Here is an 18,505-nt window from a genome sequence, read left to right as displayed (position 1 = left end):
CAAGGCAAGTCTCCAAGCTCTCTCTTCCATTTAGATACTGCAGTAATCTGCCTACTTCCAGGGATGGCACTGGGTTCTTGGGAGGGTATTTTGACAACAGTAGCCTGCATTTGTTCGTTAAGTAGTGCTTACTGAATACTGGGTGTTGTTGCATACATTGTGTATCATTGGCTCAATTGTTCTTCATGTTAACACTACAGGTTAGCATGATTGTTTGTCCCATTCTATAGATAGTCTTGGATCTCAACACTCAGATCACTCCTCATTATTTATGATATTTCTTTGCACAGAGCTTGGCTAGTGAGCACAGAGCTAGAACTTTAAATTCACATTTTGGTTCCACGGACTTTATTCCTAACCACCATGCAATACAGCCTTGAAAATAATCTTCCTTCCTCCCTTCCTTCCTACCCCAGCCCCATGGAATCATTTGTTCCTGTAGCCCATCTGGAGGTAGAGGGTAGAGGAGCCCTCAGTTGCTTCTGAAATAGAATTCGGCCTCATCTGCTCCAGGAAGGCTCAAACTTTGGTGAGCTTGCCTTGAGCACCACCCTCTGTATCTAATCACTGGGCTGGGGCCAGAGCTCAGTTCTAAGGTCCTCGCCCAGGAAGAGAGCTGATACCATGTGATGGCAGATGGTGAACTGCTGCACCTTCCTTTACTCTGCACCCCTTTGAGGTGAGGATGGTGGTGCACAAGGTCCTAACCTAGGCCTGTGTGAGGCTCTCAGAGGGAGAAGACACTCTCTCAAAAGCTATATCTCCTCAAGACCCTATTCCTAATTCAAGGACATGTCCATGGGAGAAGTTTAAATGGCCTGTGGCTCTGGGAACCCACTTCTGGGCAGATTCCTGGAAGAGGGACCCCAAGCATCTCCCTTTGGGGCTCCTGAAATTCCCTATTAGACAGAACCAACTCTGACACACACCTCAAGGCCTCCCATTTCCTGGCACACGTGCCTCACAAAAGTCCCTCTGGATTCCGTGGCAACCCTGGACATGCTCTCCCGGGCTATTTTGATCTCCGAATTTCTTCAGGCTTTGGAGTCCTAGCCTGGGGCCCAGTGCTTGGTATGCTATCTGCTTTGCAATGGTATGTTGATACAGCTGCTAATCCAGCCTCTCAGGGGACACCTGGTCAGCACAGGACACCAGAAGGGTATGTGGACACCAAGGGCCACCAACTACCGAGCCAGGTTCCCTCAATTTTGCAAGAAAATAAAACTTGAGCATAAAGATATATAAACATAGTGCAAATGGAACAGCAGACTAAAGGATGAGCAGATCATGGTGTCCTTAGCAAATTAGACCCTTCTGACTGGGAAGTACTTCTGCACATCTAGCTTAAATCCCTTCTGCTGCTGCTCCAGGCCATTCTGCAGCCTGGATGCTAGGGAAATGCATGGGTCCTTTGATACAGGAATGGCTAGAGAGCCCTTCTTCTCCTATAAGACACCCCTCCACCCTGTTTTCGGTCTCCAAGATCATCTAGCATGAAAGGCTGGGGACATGGATCTGTGCAGCAAAAGGGTCCTCTCATGTCCTGTTATCAAGCATCAGGGATCTGATTGTGCTAGACAGAAGGCAGCAATGCCTTCCCTCCCTCTGCACAGGGCTTGATTTTCCCATCCAGGGAAAGTGGCCTCTTGGCCGTCCTCTCCCCAGGGGTGATGGGGCGGCACTGCTGGCAGGCGATTAACAGTGCTCAGTGTATGTTTTGGAAACATGGGATGATGGAATGGCTGGAGCAGTAGATATACAAACAAGGAATGGCCACAAGGTAACGCTGGACACTTCTGCTCATGCCATCCGACAGCCCTTTCTGAGATGGGCAGCACCCAGCTTCTGGAGGGCAGAGCCCAGCGAGAGGAAGTCGGCAGTCTTTCCAACCCAACCCTCTCTGAAGAGAATGAAATCCTGAACTGGAGCAGAGGTGACAAAGGTGTGCATCCTGGGGCTTTCACCTCGAGAGCAAGGACAGCTCCATGACCTACCAGAGCCCAGCTCCGCTTCTCAGCCACTCTGGGTGTCAGCACCGCCCTTGGTGCCTTGCCTGGAGCAGAGACCCAGCCAGTGTGGCTGTGCTCCCAGTGCTTGGCCGGGGTGCCATTCTCGTGGCCGGCCAGCTCCCTCCTTTTGACAGTCTTGCTATAGGTTCTACTGAAATAGAATCTCTGGGGCCTCATTTCCTGGCAATTAGTGGATGAGCTGTCCTAAGTTCAGTGGGAAGGAAAACTGAGAGGCAGAGTTGTCCCCAGCAGGGACTGGGAACTGTTTTCAATAGGGTGGTGCCTTCTCATGTGCACTGTCTCACTGTCTCTGGATTGTGGGAATGGCTGAAGTGTGGTGCAGGAGGGAAGAGAGCTTTTCTTAGCACCGAGTAGGTAGGGGAGGCCTTGCAGTCACCACCCTGTCCTCCCAGCATTTACAAGGGCTAAAGAGGTGACAGAAATCAGTTAGTTGAGTAGGGCAAGTGGGGCACTCCTGATTAGCAGTAATAGTATCACCAGGGGTACTCAGCCAGGCCGGGAGAGGCAGCTAGGGCCTTCAACTGTGGCTATGGTTGGAGATCTCTGACACTTTTGTCCTTACAGTGGGCCCTCAAGTTATAACAGGCCTGACACATGAACAACTGTAGTTACAACCAGAATTTTAGTTTTAACTTATGAACAAAGTCTTGAGTTACAACCCAAATACCGGCTGCTTGTACTTCCAGATGGTCTCAGATACAAATTTAACCCTTACAGAGTTCTGGAAGGAACATGACAACATCCTTTCCTGGGTGGGGTTAACTGAGAAATCCTGGGCCCATGTCTCTAAGGACACTGAGACCTGCCTGTGTACAGGAGAGGGACTTTGATGGCTGTGGAGAGGAGCCTGACCCTTCAGCTGATCAACTTGAGGTACAACCAGCCCTTGGGAACGAATTGAGTTTGTAAGTCAAGGGGCCACTGGGCCCACTGTATTTTCCTCCACTGCCTTCTTACTCTAAAGAACTTCCTTGGATAGACAAAGGAAAGAGCTGTGGTTATCAGAGAGATCCAGAGCTGACACTTGTAAGAAGTATACTGCACTTTAAAATCATTGTGATAACCGTATGAAGTAGGTGCTATTCTGACTCCATCATCCAGGTGAGGAAACTGAGGCACAGAAGATGAATGAGGTTCCTGAAGGCTCAGCAGCAGTGAACTCGTGACTTGACTGCAGGGATCCTGGCTCCAGCACCCGCATGCCTCACACTGCTCCGACCTCCTGTTCACTGAGCATTCTTGTGCTCCGTGCTCCGTGCCAGACCCAGGGATCCCGTCTTGCACTCTGTGCTGTTGGGTCTCAAAGATCTCCTGGGGAAGAGGGGCTTGAGCTCCCTCTGAAAGTATTTAAAGCTGGACGTGAACATGATCAAATTAAACCCCGGCTTTATTTGACTTCTAATGACATAAAAGATAGCAACTCTGGGGCAGAAGAGGAAGTAGTAGCTGGGCTTCAGAAGGGTTACTGCTTCCTTTACACCTTCAGTATCTCGCCAGAATCTCCCCCGTGATCCACCCTAACTGAGGGAAAGTGAGTTCTGGGCCATGCCGTTCAGCTTGGCCTGGGAGACACATGGGTGTGCAGAGCTCCAAAACACACGAATGAAGCAAGGCCTGCAGAGCTAGAGGGGGCAAAAGACAACCCAATCACAGGCAAGGATTTGTAACACTGTTCTGGTAACTGATAACAAACACACAACAAAGTCAATAAAGATGTAGAGAATTTAAACAGTACGAGCAGCTTGACCCAATCGTCCTGTATGGCATTCTTGAACTACAGAGGACACGTGGAAGCATTCAGTAGGGGGGTCATCAGTCAGTCACAGGACAAATCTCAGTCAACTTCAAAGACTGAAATCATGAAGAGTAGCCTTTGTCCTGGTCATAATGAATGAAATTGGAAGCCAAAACCAGTGTTATCAAGAAAAGCTCTAAATAACTGGAAATTAGGCAGCACTCTTCTTAATAATCCATGGACCAGGGAAGAAAACACAAGAGAAAATATTTTGAAATAAATGACAATAAAAACACAATCTATAAACATTTGTGTGATGCAGCTAAAGTAAATTTTAGAGGGAAATTCATAGCTTTGTATGCTGATATTAGAAAAAAAGAGAGATATACAATCAATGATAAAAACTTCCACTCTATAAAACTACAGAAAGACGGACAGGTAAGACTCGAGGAATTAAATAATTAACCTGGTAGCCAACATTGATGAAATAGGAATCAAACAATAGAGAAAATGCCAAAAGTTAATTTTCAAAAAAGACGAACTGAATAGAACTCATGTAGAGCAATTAAGAAAAAAAATCAGAGAATACACAGATTATATCATAAATGAAAAATAAATGACTTTTGCCACCACTAAGGAATGATCAATTACCTCTTCTTCATTTGTACTCTCAGCCTTATCAAATCTCAGTTTTGAATAAAGAATCAGTATTTCTTTAAAAATATCACGAGTGGAGATGAGGACATAGTTAGAGATCATGCAGCTATTCAGTGGTTAATGAGAGGAAGTTATGGCTCATAAATGTGACATGTTAGATGAAATAGATAAATTCATTGGACAACAGATTTTCAAGATAGAAAGACATAGAAAGCTAAAATAGCCTATTATCAATTAAGTAAATTGAATCAATAACTTTCACCAAAAGGAAGCACACTCTAGAATATGTGGTTTTACTGCTGACTATCAAACACTGAAAGAAGAAAATACCAATGTCATAAACTTTTCCAAAAAATGTGCAAGGAGAGAACAATTCTTAAGTTATGATATGAGCCCAAGTAACGTTCATTACCAGAGAGGGTGAGAGGGTGAGAGTGTCCCTCATAAGTGTAGATACCAATATCTGTGACAAAATATTGACAAATAAAATCAAACAGTATTTTAAAAAGTTAACAGTGGGCCGGGGATTTGGCTCAGTGGTTCCGCCGCCTGCCTTGCAAGCACAAGGACCCGAGTTCAATCCCTAGTACCGAAAAAAAAAAAAAAGGATAACAGCACAGCAAAGTGCTAGCTCGACTGTGAAAACAAATCAGGTGGGTCCAACACATTAACAGAATAAAGGAGAAAAGTCATATATGATCTCAATAAATGTAGAAATCGCATGTGGCAAAATTAAATGCCAATTCATGACAAAAGCTCTCAGTTAAGAATAGAAGGAAACTTCTTCAGTCTGATAAAAGACATTTACAGAAAGCCTGCTGCTAAAATTATACTTAATGGGCACATGTCAGGCATTGGAACAAAGGAAAGATGTCTATCTTCTGCAATCCTTCTCTACATTTTGCTAGCAGTCCTTCCCAGTGCATTAAGGCAAGAGGAAAGAACAATAACAAAAAAAAATTAAAAAGAATACTCTTAAAAAAGAAAATTGAAGAAAATTGAAAGATATCCCTTGTTTCTGGATAGGCAGAATCAACACTGTCAAAATGCTGTACAGATTTAACACAATCTCAATCAAAATATCAATAGCATTCCTCACAGAACTACAGAAAGCAATCCTAAAATTCATATGGAACCAAAAGAGACCCAGAATAGCAAAAAACAATCCTGGGTAACAAGAGTAAGGGAGGAGGCATCACAATCCCAGATTTGAAGTTATATTATAAAGCTACAGTGATAAAAACAGCATGGCACTGGCATAAGGACATGAAGATCAATGTGGCAGAAAAGAAGCAGAAACAAGCCAAGCACATTTACTATTTGATCTTTGACAAATGGGCCAAAAACACACACTGAAGGAAAGACAGCCTCTTTAATAAATAGGACTGGGAAAACTGGCTGTCCACATGCAAAAGATTCATTCTAGACCCGTATCTGTCACTAAACTAAAAAATGGATCAAAGAACTAAATGTCAAACCAGGAACACTTAAGCTTCTGGAAGATATATAGGTAAAACTCTTGATGTTGTAGGTGTAAACAAGGACTTTCTGAGCAGAACCCTGGCTGCACAGGAAATAATGCTAAAAATCAACAAATGGGATCACATCAAATTAAAAAGCTCTGGACAGCAAAGGAAAAAACCAACAGAGTGAAAAGACAGTCCATACAATGAGAATTTTTTTTGGCCAGCTATTCCTCAGACAGAGGACTCACATCTAAAAGAACTTAAAAAAAATTATATCCCCCAAAATAAAAGACCCAATTAAAAAATGGGCAAGTGAAATGAATAGATGCTTCACAGAGAAAGTACAAATGGCCAATAAATACATGAAGAAATGCTCAACATTAGAGAAATGCAAATTAAAACAACACTGAGATTCCATCTTACACCAGAAAGAATGGCTGTTATAGTCAAATAAAAACTGCTGCTAGTGAGGCTGCAGGGGAGAAGGAGCCCTTCTTCATTGTTGGTGGGAATGTAAACTGGTACAACTATGGAAACTGGTACAGAGCCTCCTCAAGAAACCAAAACTAGAAATTCCATTTGACCCAGATATTCCCCTTCTAAGTATTTCCCCCAAGAGTAGACCTCATATTACAGTGATACCTGCACATCCATGTTTACAGCAGCAGCACAATTCATGATAGCTAATGCCATGGCCCCCATGGCAGAAGTGTCCACAGAGTGAGAAATGATGGTGGCAGATTAAGAAAAGACAAAGAGAAATAAGCTGGGGCCAAGTGGGGCTCTACCTCTTGATGGGAGGGAAAGACCTCAGGCAACTGCAGCGCAGAGGTAAGAGAAGCACAGGGGGAGGTAAAGGGGCTGGTCTGTAACCAGAGCCGGAGAGCAGCTAAGGTCTACAGCACATCATGCTTGATGTTTTTCTGGCGAATGGGCTGGGAGGAAGACAGCCCTCTTCTCAGCCTTGGTCCACCACATCCTCTTGTCCACTGTTCTCCTGTGGGCCCTGCCTCATCCGTGGGAGGAAGTAAACAAGATGCATGTTCCTCCTTCCATGAGGGGCCCTACCTCATCCACAGGAGGAGGTGAGTTAGACCTGGCCCTGGTGATCTACAGTGCAATGCTCCCAGCAGGCAAAATCTTAGAAGCAGCCTATATGTTCATCAACAGATGAATGGATAAAGAAAATGTATTTACACACAATGGAGTACCACTCTTCCATAAAGAAGGATAAACTCAAGCCATTTGCAGGAAAATGGATGCACCTCGAGACCATAATGTTCAGTGAAATAGATCAGACACACAAGCTTAAAACATCTCATGGTTTCTCTTGTGTGAGAACCCAAATTATAAAAAGCAAAATAAAATATAGATAACAGGAAGTAGAGAGAAAGATATTTCTCGAATGGGAAGGGGATCGAGAGGAGGAGGGAAGGGAAGGAAAAGGGATGAAAAAAGGAATTAAGACATCTTATGTCCATGCACCAACTCCACACAGGGAAGGTAAACATCATGTGCTGCAAACGTGGACTAGTAAAAATAAAATAAAATAAAATTCAGGTAGAAAAAATAAAAAGCATACAGATAGAAAAAATAAAGTTGTCTTTATTCATAAGTCACAAGATTTTACATAGAAAAATAAAAAAGTCCACAAAAACCCCAGAAAATTCTATTAGCATTAATGTGTGAAGGGAGCAATATTGCAGAGTACAAGTCAGTGGGAAATAATATTTTTAAAACATCATATGCAATAGTAAATTTAATGAAGGGAATTTGTAAAATATTTCAGAGAGAAATTAAAGAAGACCTAAATAAACAGAAATCGATATTATGTTCTTGGCTTGTAAAACTCAATTTTTCTAGAATGTCAGTTCTCCTCAAATTTATTTAAAGATTCAATGCAATTCCAATGAATACCCCCAGGTATTATTCTGAATTAATAAGCTGATTCTAAAGTTTATATGGAAATACAAAAGACCTAGACAAAAGAAAAATCTTATAAAATAAGAAGTAAGTTGGAAGACTTTCAGTCCTTTATTTCAAAGTTAACATAAAGCTGCAAAAATCCAGTCAGGATAGAATTGGTATATCAATTCCATAAACGGAAAGTCAGCTGGTTGTGAGAAAGGCGTCAAGGTCACTCAGTGAGGGCGATCGACAGATAGTGCCTGAATTACTTCTTTGTATAAGAAAACCACTGACTCCTTGACTTACACCTTACACAAGAATCAATGTGAAACGATCCAGAGGCCCAAAGGTAGAAGTTGTAGCTGTAAGGAGGCTCTCCTGTGATCTTGGGGCAGACTCCACAAGGGACAAAAAGTACTAATCCTAAGTGAAAAAAAAGAAACCCTGAAAAATTACTATATATCAAAATTAAAAACAAATTCAAGCTACATTACTAAGAAAAAGGAAACAGTTTGGGAGAGAATATTCAATATATTTTGTATAGCTAGCAAAAAGGGCTTGTTTCTAGAACCTGTCAACTCCTACAGTTCAGTAAGTACAAAAGAGACTGCTGAAAAGGGGAAGGAAGTGGGAGGACTAGGGAAAGGATAGAAGGGAATGGGATTAATAGGAGAAAATGGAAAAATAGGAATAAAATTGTTGTAAATAGGGAGGACTGGAGGGGTTGAAGGGAGGGCTGGGCAAGGGTGAAAAATAAGAACCAAGAGAGACTATGTAAAGGTGCAAATTTCCAATGATGAATGTCATTATATTGTATACCTAAAATGTACCAATGATTAGAATGAATAATTGATAATGTAAAATAGGAAGAAAAGGTCCAAAGGGGTAGGAGTAGTGGGAGGGGCAGGGGAAAGGAAAGAAGGGAAAGGAAAAATGGTGAGAAATGGAAAAAATGGAAATAAAGTCTTTGTAAATAGGGAAGAGTGGAGGGCGTGAAGGGAGGGCTAGGAATGGGGAAAAAATAAGAACCAAGATGCATTATGTAAAGGTACAATTCCCAATGAGAAATGTAATTGTGTTGTATACCTACAACGTACCGATAAAAGAATTTAATACAAAAAAAAAAAAAAGAGACTGCTGAGAAAAAGATAACAAAGGACAGGAACAGATATCACAAAAGAGATAATTATGAAGAGCCAACACACACATGCAAACATGAGCACATCAGTATCACCACGAAAATGCGTTCCGTCTGGACAAGCCTCCCGTCCATGTCCATTAGAATGGCCACCAAGGGAAAGAGAGATGGACTGAGTCCCTGGAACGTGGAGCAGCGTGAACTCTCAGTACTCATGGAACATAAAACGGAGTAACTATTTTTGGGGAAAATGGTAGCTTATGAAGCTAAACACACTCCTACCCTAAGAGCCAGAACATTCAGTCGAAGGTGTTTAAGCACATAAAATAGAGATATACATCCCCCTAGATACTCATACAAGGGCGCTTATAGTAGCTTGAGTCATAATAGCAAAGCGCTGGAAGCAGTCCCAAATATTCATCAAGAAGAGATGGGAGGGAGGGAAGAGAAGGGGTCATAAAATAAATCTGATGTGTCATGTGCACATGCCAATTCCGCACAATGAATGTAATCATTACGCACTGCAAATAGGTACTAATAAAAATAAAAATTTTAAAAAGTGAAAAAGGAAACTGTGGTAAACTTATAAAAATGGAATACTGTTTACAGCAAGAACAACAAAAACGAGCAAAGTCTGGATACATGGCATAACATCAGTGAAACTCAAAAACTTCATGCTGAGTGAAGGAAGCTGGGCTCCCAAGTATACGGATGCCATGGTTCCATTTACACCAACATCAGTGATGGGCAGAGGAAGCAAACCGGCTGCACCTGCATGCAGAATGCCTGGGCCAAGGGATGCTGCTCAGCATGGCTGTGCATTCATGTGCTGCACAACATCTCAGTTGTGCTGGGCTGCATGTGTGACCGTGGTCCGGAGGTCACATGATGGTGGTGTCGGCCTCTTAGCCGTGAGACGCTCACAGGATGGCCTAAGGACACATTTCTGTGTGTCCCAGCACTGTGCTTTCATTGTGTGAAAATTATGCTCTGTAAAGTTGATTCTTTTAAAAACTCAGCCCAGCGCAGTGGTGACGAGTTGGCGGAACGCGTCTGCTGATGCCTTGAACAGCCGGAAATCGCTGCCTCACAGATCAACCGTGTCCTCATGGGACTAGAGATGAACTTCACAGGTTATCTGGTCCTCTCTTACTGCAAAGCACTTAATTCTAGATAGAAAAATATGTTTTTTTATCTTAGAAACAAACAAAACAAAAAGCCCATTGAAAGTCTCCTTAAAAACCTATTAAATGACCTTGGTGGGAGTTCCTCTTCAGGTCTGACTGAAATCTCTGATGCTGTGTTGAAATGATCTTCCCTTTGTTCTTTGGTAAACTGGAGATTCCCTGGGTCTGGACATGGTGCCTCTCCTGGTGGTGCCAAGCTGTCTTTCTGGGCAGAATTTTTTGTGTGTGGTATCGAGGATTGAACTCGGGACCTTGTGCTTGTGCGGCAGGCACAGTACCACTGAGCTGAATCCCTGGCCCTCTGGGCAGGATTTTAAAGGTGGGGTTGGGAGGCTGCGGTGGCCTCTGCCCAGCTGTCCTACAGTGCTCATGTGTGGCTCTGCCCGGTCATGCTACTGTGGCTCTTGAATAGTTTCCTGGGTCTCGACGCTGAGCACCCAGGTGCCTCGGAGCCTCAGCCACGTTGTTGACGTTGTTTTCCTTTCCTTCCACTGCAGGAAATGCTCAAGGATGAGGTGCGCACGCTCACCTACCGGAACTCCATGTACCACAACAAGCACGTCTTCAAGGACAAAGTGGTGCTGGACGTGGGGAGCGGGACTGGGATCCTGTCCATGTTTGCCGCCAAAGCGGGGGCCAAGAAGGTGTTCGGGGTGAGCAAGCCACACCCTCCCTCATGCTGGCCCTTGCTCCTGCCTCTCTGGCCTTTCCCAGAAGCAAACTTCTGGGCCCATCTTTCTTTATGTTTTTGTGGTTCTGGGACTTGAACCCAGGGCCTCAACAAGTGAGGCAAGTGCTCTGCCACTGAGCCACATCCCCAGTGCTGCTCCATCTCTTTTGCTGGAGCCACAGCTTTAAGCAGAAGTAGAGAAAATCAAGTGAGACTTGCAAGAGGCAGGCAGGCTCCCTGTCGCACAGCATCACCTGGCCTCTTGCCCTGGGACTATGGACACTGGTGGAGGATTTCCGGCTCTCAGAAGGCCACTGTATGCTTATCCTCTTGGCTTGAGAGCAGTAGGGTGCAGTTGCAGATGTGAGGTCTGGTCACATTCAGTGTGTGATCTTGCACAATTCACACCTCAGTTTCCCCACCTATAAAATGGGCTGAATAAAGGTACCTTGCCCGTATGGTGATTGTGAGGGTTACACACACAGAAAGAGCTTGGATCGATGCCTGACACATGCCAAATGCTCGGAGTTTGTGGTTGAGATGGGGTCCTAGGAGAGGACAGGACAGGCTCCCCTTTCTCCTGGAAAGGCAGATCCTGCTGCTTTGGCCACTGTAGGGCTCCAGATCAGGGCAGAGGCTGACCCCATCCCCAACACACACAGCTGCACAGCCCAGATAACAAGGGGCTAACGGTGTCTGGAGCTGGAAGGAAACTGGACAAAAAGAGTCTGAGCTGCTGGCTGACATCTGAAAGAATGCAGTAAGATGAGAGCCAGAAAATGGGATTTAATCTTGGTCAAAATGAAAGGTAAACTGTAATCAAACCTCTGTCCTGGATGTGAGTGGGCCATCAGTAGAATTAGCATTCAGAGGCTTTGTTTTCTGTGCCTTCACTGGGCCAGCTTACAGCCAGGGCTCCTGAGTGGGTGGAGCTGCCCTAGGTCCCTTTGCCACCCCTCTTCCAAAGGCTGCTCCTGTGGTGCCTATGGTGAGAGTGCTCCATCTTCCCTAGTTCAGAAGCCTAGACTCATGCTAGCTGTGAATGCTCAGCTGAGACCTGTGTAGAGGGGAGGGCACCTCATGCCCACCATCATCATCATCATCATCATCATCATCATCATCATCTTCTTCTTCTTCTTATTATTATTATTCTTCTTCATCAGACAGTGAGACCTGAAGCCACAGGCCTAGCAGCCCAGGGGAAGGCAGGCTCTCTGGTGCCGACCCCTGGCCAGGATCTGCCCCTCAGGTCACTCTAACAGCCCCAAAGGTGGGCATTGGTGGAGACTGTCAGCAGCCTCCTCAGTGCCCCTCTGCCATGACTTCTGGAGGAAACAGTCACTTCCAGAGGCCCTGGGGCCATGTGAGGTGGGACCAGCCTTTGTGAACAGCCCAGCTATGAAAATGGAGACAGTTCTCAGCACATGGCCCTGGCTCCCAGCACCCCTTGGCAGCACATCTGGGCCTCCAACCCCAGCCTTGGCTTGGCCTCCAACCATGTCCATGAGGTCCTGATCTCAGGTGTGGCTTGCTAGTCTCTCAAATGCTTTGGCCTTTTACTTAGGAGATTTGAGGACTTGGAAAGACTTGCACAGTAAAAGGAACAAATTCTTTCTAAGATGGAGTCTGTAGAAAAGTTATGCTAGTCAGCTTTCCATGACCATAACCTGAGATAATTTAAGGAGAGGGAAGGTTTATTCTGGTTCATAGCTTCAGAGGTGTCAGTCCATGGTCAGATGCCTCCTTCGTTTTGGGGCCTGTGGCAAGGCAGTGGATCATGGTGGAGAGAGCTGTCACGTCATGGCCAGAAGTGAGTGAAAGAGGAGGAGGAAGAGGCTGGCATCCCAGTACCTCCTTCAGGGCATACTCTCAGTGACGATCAGCCCTCTCACTAAGCCCTTCCTCCTGATGCTTCCACCACTTCCCACTAGCACCAGGCTTTCAACGCATGGGTGCTTAAGGTACATAGAGCCAAAGCCTAGCAAGGGTTGAAAGCTAACTGCGTGTGCATGGTGGGGCCAGTCTTAAGACCAGGCCCTGACCTGGCATCTTCCAGAAGGTCCTCATCCAGAAATCGGCCCCCTCTACCCTAGAGTCTGAGTGCCTGGAAATGCCGGTAGAGGCTCAAAGCAGCTCCGGCCTGGCTCTGCCTAGCACACCTTCCCCCAAGGTCACACTTTGTAACTTCTCTGGCCAGGAGCATAAGGCCTGCTGGCTGCAGCACAGATGCTGGTCCCTCATCGTGGGCCACAGCTAAGTCTCAGTCTCTTGAGAGAGGGGAGCTGTACCTTTCAATTTGCCATAATTCAGTGTGCAGCTGTGGCCAGGCCACTGCTCCTTTCTGGGACCCAACTTCTCCACCCACTAGATTGGTGTTGGATGTTGTGTCACTCGGCTCTCCATCACTTTACAAACTAAAGGAGATGAACAACTTGCAAGGCAGAAAGGTTTATTTTTGGCTCATGGCTTCAGAAGTCTCAGTCAGTGGTTGCTCGCCCTGTCATCTTGAGTCTGTGGTGAGGCAGAAAGGCCTGGTGGAAGCACATGGCAGAACACCTCATGGCAACTGGGAAACAGAAAGGGAGAGGAGGGGCCAAGGTGCTCCCAGTATCCCAGTATCCCCTAGAGGTTCCTCCACCCTTGCCCACAGGCTGGAGATCAAGCTGTGGTGGTCACTTTCTCATTGGTGAGGCACAGTACCCAGCACCCTCTATTTAAAAGAGGTTTAGTTTGCTCATGGCTGCAGACCATGGTCAGCTGGCTCCACGGCAGAGACACCACAGCAGAAAGGTGTGGTGGAGCAAAGCTGCTCAGTTCACAGTGGCCAAGAAGCAGGGCGAGGGACAGACAGACCCAAGGCCTTGCCTGTGACCCACACAGACACACCTAGAAGTCGAAACCCCACCAGAACTGCTTTTCAATAGGTAGGCCCTTGGGGAACATCTAAGACCTGAACCGTGGCAGTTGTGCTATGGTTTGTTGACGCTTTGCTCCTTTGTTCTGTGTCTCATCTAGATCGAATGCTCCAGTATCTCTGATTACTCGGAGAAGATCATTAAGGCCAACCACTTGGACAACAGTAAGGCAAACCTCCGAGTGTTTCCCTCGATGGAGGGGGTGAGGGGACCTGTGACTCTGGTTTGGGTGGCAGAGACTAACATTAGAGGCAAGAGTGCAGAGCACTTGGACTTGGAGGGCGGAGGGGCTTGCCAGGGCCCCATTAGCAGACCGCAGCCCTGCTGCTGAGGGCCTGCCTGCCGTGCCATTCCCGGGTTAGCTTTGCCCCACCTCAGCTTTCAGCACTGCTGCTGTGTGGCTCACCCTTAGGTCCTCTGATCCCTGCTTGGCTCCAGCTGTAGGCCACCTACTGAACCTGCAAAACGGCAGCTATTCCCCTTCTTCCTCTTCCCTCTCCACAGTCCCCAGCCCTGTTGCTCATGGGCTGTCCTGGCAGTCAAGCTGCTCCTCCCAGTGGGCCCTTCTTCCTGCCAGAGTCTGACTACAGAGCAGTGCATCCCATTCTCTCATCTCACTGTTTCCCTGTGGACTGCAGGTTCTTGTTCTGCAGCTCCTTCTCTCTGGGGTCTTCGAGGTCTCTGATCTGGCGAGCCTCCTTCTGAGGCCTTGTGCTCCATGCTAGGAGGATGGGAACATCATGCTGGGTCCAGGGTGGAGTGAGGCCAGGAGCTCGGAGTGGAGAGGAGAGTGGCAGGTGGGACAGAGGCCATGGTCCAGGGAGCAGAATGGAGAGGAGACAGCGCTGGAAGGGGCAGGGGGCAGAAGCGGCTGGGAAGGGCAGGTCCAAAGAAGGAGCCCTGGTGCAGAGTTCCACTGGGTGGAAGGGTGAGCTGGGAGGGAATGACATTCCCAGAGAGGCCGAGGAGGCTGGGCCAGGCCCAGGCAGAGGAATAGAGGGACAGCTGGAGCAAGGAGGCTCAGGAAGGAAGAAGGCACCTGTGTCCATGATTGCTCCTGACGGAGCTGGGCACTGAGGTCACACGTGCAGTCTCTCGAGCCCAGGCATGAGGAGTCAGCTGTCCTGTCCTCCCTCCAGACAGGGAGCTGAGTCCCGGCGGTGGTCCTGCTGCCATGAGGAGCCTGCGTGGCACTCTGTGGGTCCGACCTGAGTGCCGGTTCAGGGGTCCCGGCCTCCACACTACCACATACCTACTTCCGCTGGACCTCAGCCCTGACCCTCACCCTGTTTGCTGCAGACCCCTTGAAAGGATGGGCAGTATTCACTCAACAACCTCCTTCAGTGCCCCTGGGAGCCAGGCTCTGGGGTAGAGTGGGGAACTGACATCCTAGAGGTCAGTGGGATTCCAGACACCAGATAAAACAGGAGACAGTCAAGAACAACCCAGGTGGTGGCCAGCGCTTTGCCGAGCCTTGATGCAGGGTGATAAGATCCAGAGGGCCAGGGGGCTGCGTCAGGCTAGAGCCTCGCTAAGAGGGTCCCATCTGAACTCTGACTTGAATTATGAGAAGGAGCGGGGTGACCAAGTATCTTAGTTCATTTTCTGTTGCTATAGCAGAGTACCTGAGGCTGAGTAACTTACAGAGGAAAGATTTAGTAATTTGACTCAAGGTTCTGGAGGCCAGGAAGCGCAAGATCGGACTGATACGTCTGTGAGAGACTTGCTGCTGAAATCACACCAGCAGGTGGAAGAGCGGCAGCAAGCACAGAAGAGAGGTCACATGGTGGGAGAGGCAGCCTGAGGAGCAGGGAGCAGCAGCGGCTCTCACAGTAAGGGACCTTCCTCGAGAGGGCTCTGCCCCCGGCCGAACACCTACCCTGGGCCCCACCTCCAGGACTGCCAGGTGCAGGAACTGGGGCTCCAGCACATGGAAACCACAGCACAAGGGGAGAGGAAGAGGGAAGCCCTGTGGGCAGCACACGGGGAGCACAGGGGCCAAGGAGAAGCCCCAGTCACAGAGCTGCATCTGATTTCTGGGAGAAAGCCTTTGGAAGGATTTTGAGCAAGGGCGTGTGCTCTGTGGGAAAGCAGGCAATGAGAGTGCTGCAGACACGTATTTGGGAGCCGCTGGCCCAGTGACAGGCTGTGCCATGGACCAGGCTGGTGGCAGTGGAGTGGAGAGAACTGATCCCCGTGGGACAGCTGGGAAATCGGGCTGAGAAGACCTGCTGCGGACGGACGGGCCGTGGGAATGAGGCCGAACACAGGAGCAAGGGCTGATCTTGTCTGGCCGAGCCGCTGGCTGGAGGCAGCTGGCTGGAGGCCGAGGGCTGCGGGTGGCAGGAGTGTGGGGAGATTGGGAGTGAGCAGCAGGCATGAGGGCAGAGGGAGGGCCGCTGTGCAGGGGCAGAGGCTTGTGGGACGGGTTCGGTGGAGAGCGGCAAACGTGGACGACCAGACAGGTGTTAACTGTCAACTGCACTTCTGATGTGAGCTAACTGGGAGGCACTAGTAACTCAAAGCGTATTTTATTTCAGAAAACCCCAACAGGTACTAAGCGGACATTTGAAAATGGCATTTATTTTCTCTTTGTATGCATAAATTTGATTACTGTTGAGCATTTATTTCCTCATGTATTTATATTATTACAAAAGAAGAAACTGAGAGCTTTTTTTGTACCTGCTGGGTTTGAGGTGTCCATTGGCCAGCAGGTAGACATGTTGGCCTGAGTCTGGAATTTCAGGGAGGGTCAGAGCACAGGGCCTACCCCGGGGTGCAGGCTGTGGTCACTCAGGCTGTGGCGCATGTTGGGCTTGCATCCCTGACCTGAAGCTGAGAGGCTGGGAGGGCCTGCCTGTGCCCCTGTGGCACCTGTCTTGTAGGGCTCAGGGCCGCCGAGCACGGTGGCTGTGCGCCTCTCTGCATTCTGGAGGCCTGTTCGGGGACATGCTGCTCAGATTCCAACCTCAGCTTGGGGTCCAGCATCCCGTGGCTCACGGGGTGGGGTGTCTTCTGCATGCTTCTCAGAAAAGTGCTTGATGTGAGCGGAAGGGATGGGAGGCGATACCTCCATCTGCCTCCTAAACCAGGGAGACAAAGGCTGGCTGGTTCTGAGTGGGCTGACACAACTGTCCAATCTCCTCCCAGTTCTGGGTGGTCTCCTCCATTTCACAGATGTGGAAATTGAGGCCAGCAGTGGCGAATGACTGTGTCGGGCCCAGAGTGTTCGGTCCTAGCTCTTGTTCTGTCCGCTGTATTGATGAGGAAGACTGGTGCATGTCCGCCAGTCCTACCCTTTCAGAGCGAGGCAGTGGGTGTGGATAAACAGTCAGATTTCCTCTCAGGTTGCCCTAGGGGTCTTTCTCTGTAGCATCTCTCCAACCTCTGAGGGCTTTGGAGTGCCCTCCTCCTCACTGTCTGTTGTGTTGCTGGCTCAGCCCGGCTGAGTGGCTCCAGGACAGGGCTACTTCCTGCCATAGACTGAGGCGTCTCAGACTGGATTCTGTGCCATTGAGGCAAAGGCTAAAGCCTTGTCCCCGGCCAGTGCCACCCCAGTGGCACCCCAAGGCTTGTGCCTGCCCCCTGGAATCCCTGGTAGCAAGAAGGGAGCTCCAGGCCCAGGGCCTTCAGGAAGCCACCTGCCTGGGGTCCTCCTCCTGGGGGCTACAGCAGGTGGGTGGAGCTGGAGGCCCCAGGGCCTGGTCCCTGCAATGGCTCACTCGGCCTTGGCATGCGTACTTGAGAGAGGGCGATGCTACCATGGGAATGCTTTTGACAGTGCCGCAGCGACTGTGGGTCTCAGGAGTGTCCACGTGGAGACAGTAATAACGTGAGCCTGAAATTCCTGCTGCCCAGGGTCGCTCCATCCCGCCCCACTGCTCCTCCGGCTGAGTTCCTCCCGGCGCAGACTCGCACTATGGGAAGGCTCCATCATGAGTGCGTGGCCCACACACACTTCACTGACTCTTCTTTGACTAAAGCATGAGTAACTATTCCCCTCTGTGACAAGGAAAGCAGCAGGCTGCTGAGCTGCTTAAAAAGGTCCGTTCTTTTGTGAAGACTGATATGGGAGTGCAGAGATTGATGGAATTTTTATAATTCTAGGAACAAAACATTATGACCCAGGCACTTCTCAGAAAGCTAGAGGAAAAAGGTGGAGCTTCCTTCCTCTTCTGTCTGTGCTTGTTTGGAAGCATCAGGGTCCTGACAACAGCTCTGCTGGTGAGAGCAGAGTGCCTCACTCCTCACCATGGGGAGGAGTCGGTGCATCTCCTCACCTCCAGGGCCTCTGCCTCTCTCTCCTGTGTCAGTGCACAGCCTTGCAGGCTGTTGGGAGACTCGAGGTAAGGCAGGAAACCTCAGTGCAGGTCACCTCCAGTTCAGCGCTCCCCACCTCTGTGGTTCTAAGAGCCTCAACTGGGCACTGCTTGATTCTGCATTCAAACAGCCTCCTCCCTGCCTGCAGTCCTGCAGCCCTGGATGGTTCTCTGAGGGCCTGTTTCAGCAGTGGGGAGCTGGCTGGTCAGCAAGCACTTCCTTCCGTAGGGGTGGATTCTGCTTCTCTGAAACCATCCCAGCATTCAGTTTCCTTCCTGTGGGCTGGCATCTCTTCTCCCCCATGGCCAGGCACATCTCCCAGCCCCTCCCCCTTTCCCGGGGAGGGCTTTCGGGTGGAGCTCCCTTCTTGGGCCAAGTGTGCTCCAACACCAAGGAGTCGCGGTGAGAAATAGGCATGGCCAGTCAATGGGGTTCGGGCGTTGACCTCTAACTGTGCAGCTCCAGGCCAGGGCAGTTGT

The 18,505-nt window shown here is 48.5% G+C and overlaps 1 protein-coding gene across 4 annotated transcripts in view; it reads left to right on the top strand.

The window, feature by feature from the left end:
* Prmt8 (protein arginine methyltransferase 8) overlaps window positions 1-18,505 on the top strand; it is an 80,431-nt gene that overhangs the window by 34,124 nt on the left and 27,802 nt on the right. For all 4 annotated transcript variants that reach the window (XM_004869350.3, XM_004869349.3, XM_021248161.2 and 1 more), the window contains exons 3-4: window positions 10,619-10,774; window positions 13,807-13,870. In XM_004869350.3, the coding sequence (XP_004869407.1) occupies window positions 10,619-10,774; window positions 13,807-13,870 (220 nt within the window). The remainder of the gene's footprint in view (window positions 1-10,618; window positions 10,775-13,806; window positions 13,871-18,505) is intronic.

The sequence above is a fragment of the Heterocephalus glaber genome, unplaced genomic scaffold, assembly GCF_053883595.1.
Source record: "Heterocephalus glaber isolate CG9 unplaced genomic scaffold, H.glaber_assembly_v1.0 deba00001444, whole genome shotgun sequence".
Taxonomy (NCBI): Eukaryota; Metazoa; Chordata; class Mammalia; order Rodentia; family Bathyergidae; genus Heterocephalus; species Heterocephalus glaber.
The sequence above is the reverse complement of the archived record's forward strand: the minus strand, read 5'-3'. Positions and strand labels throughout refer to the sequence as shown.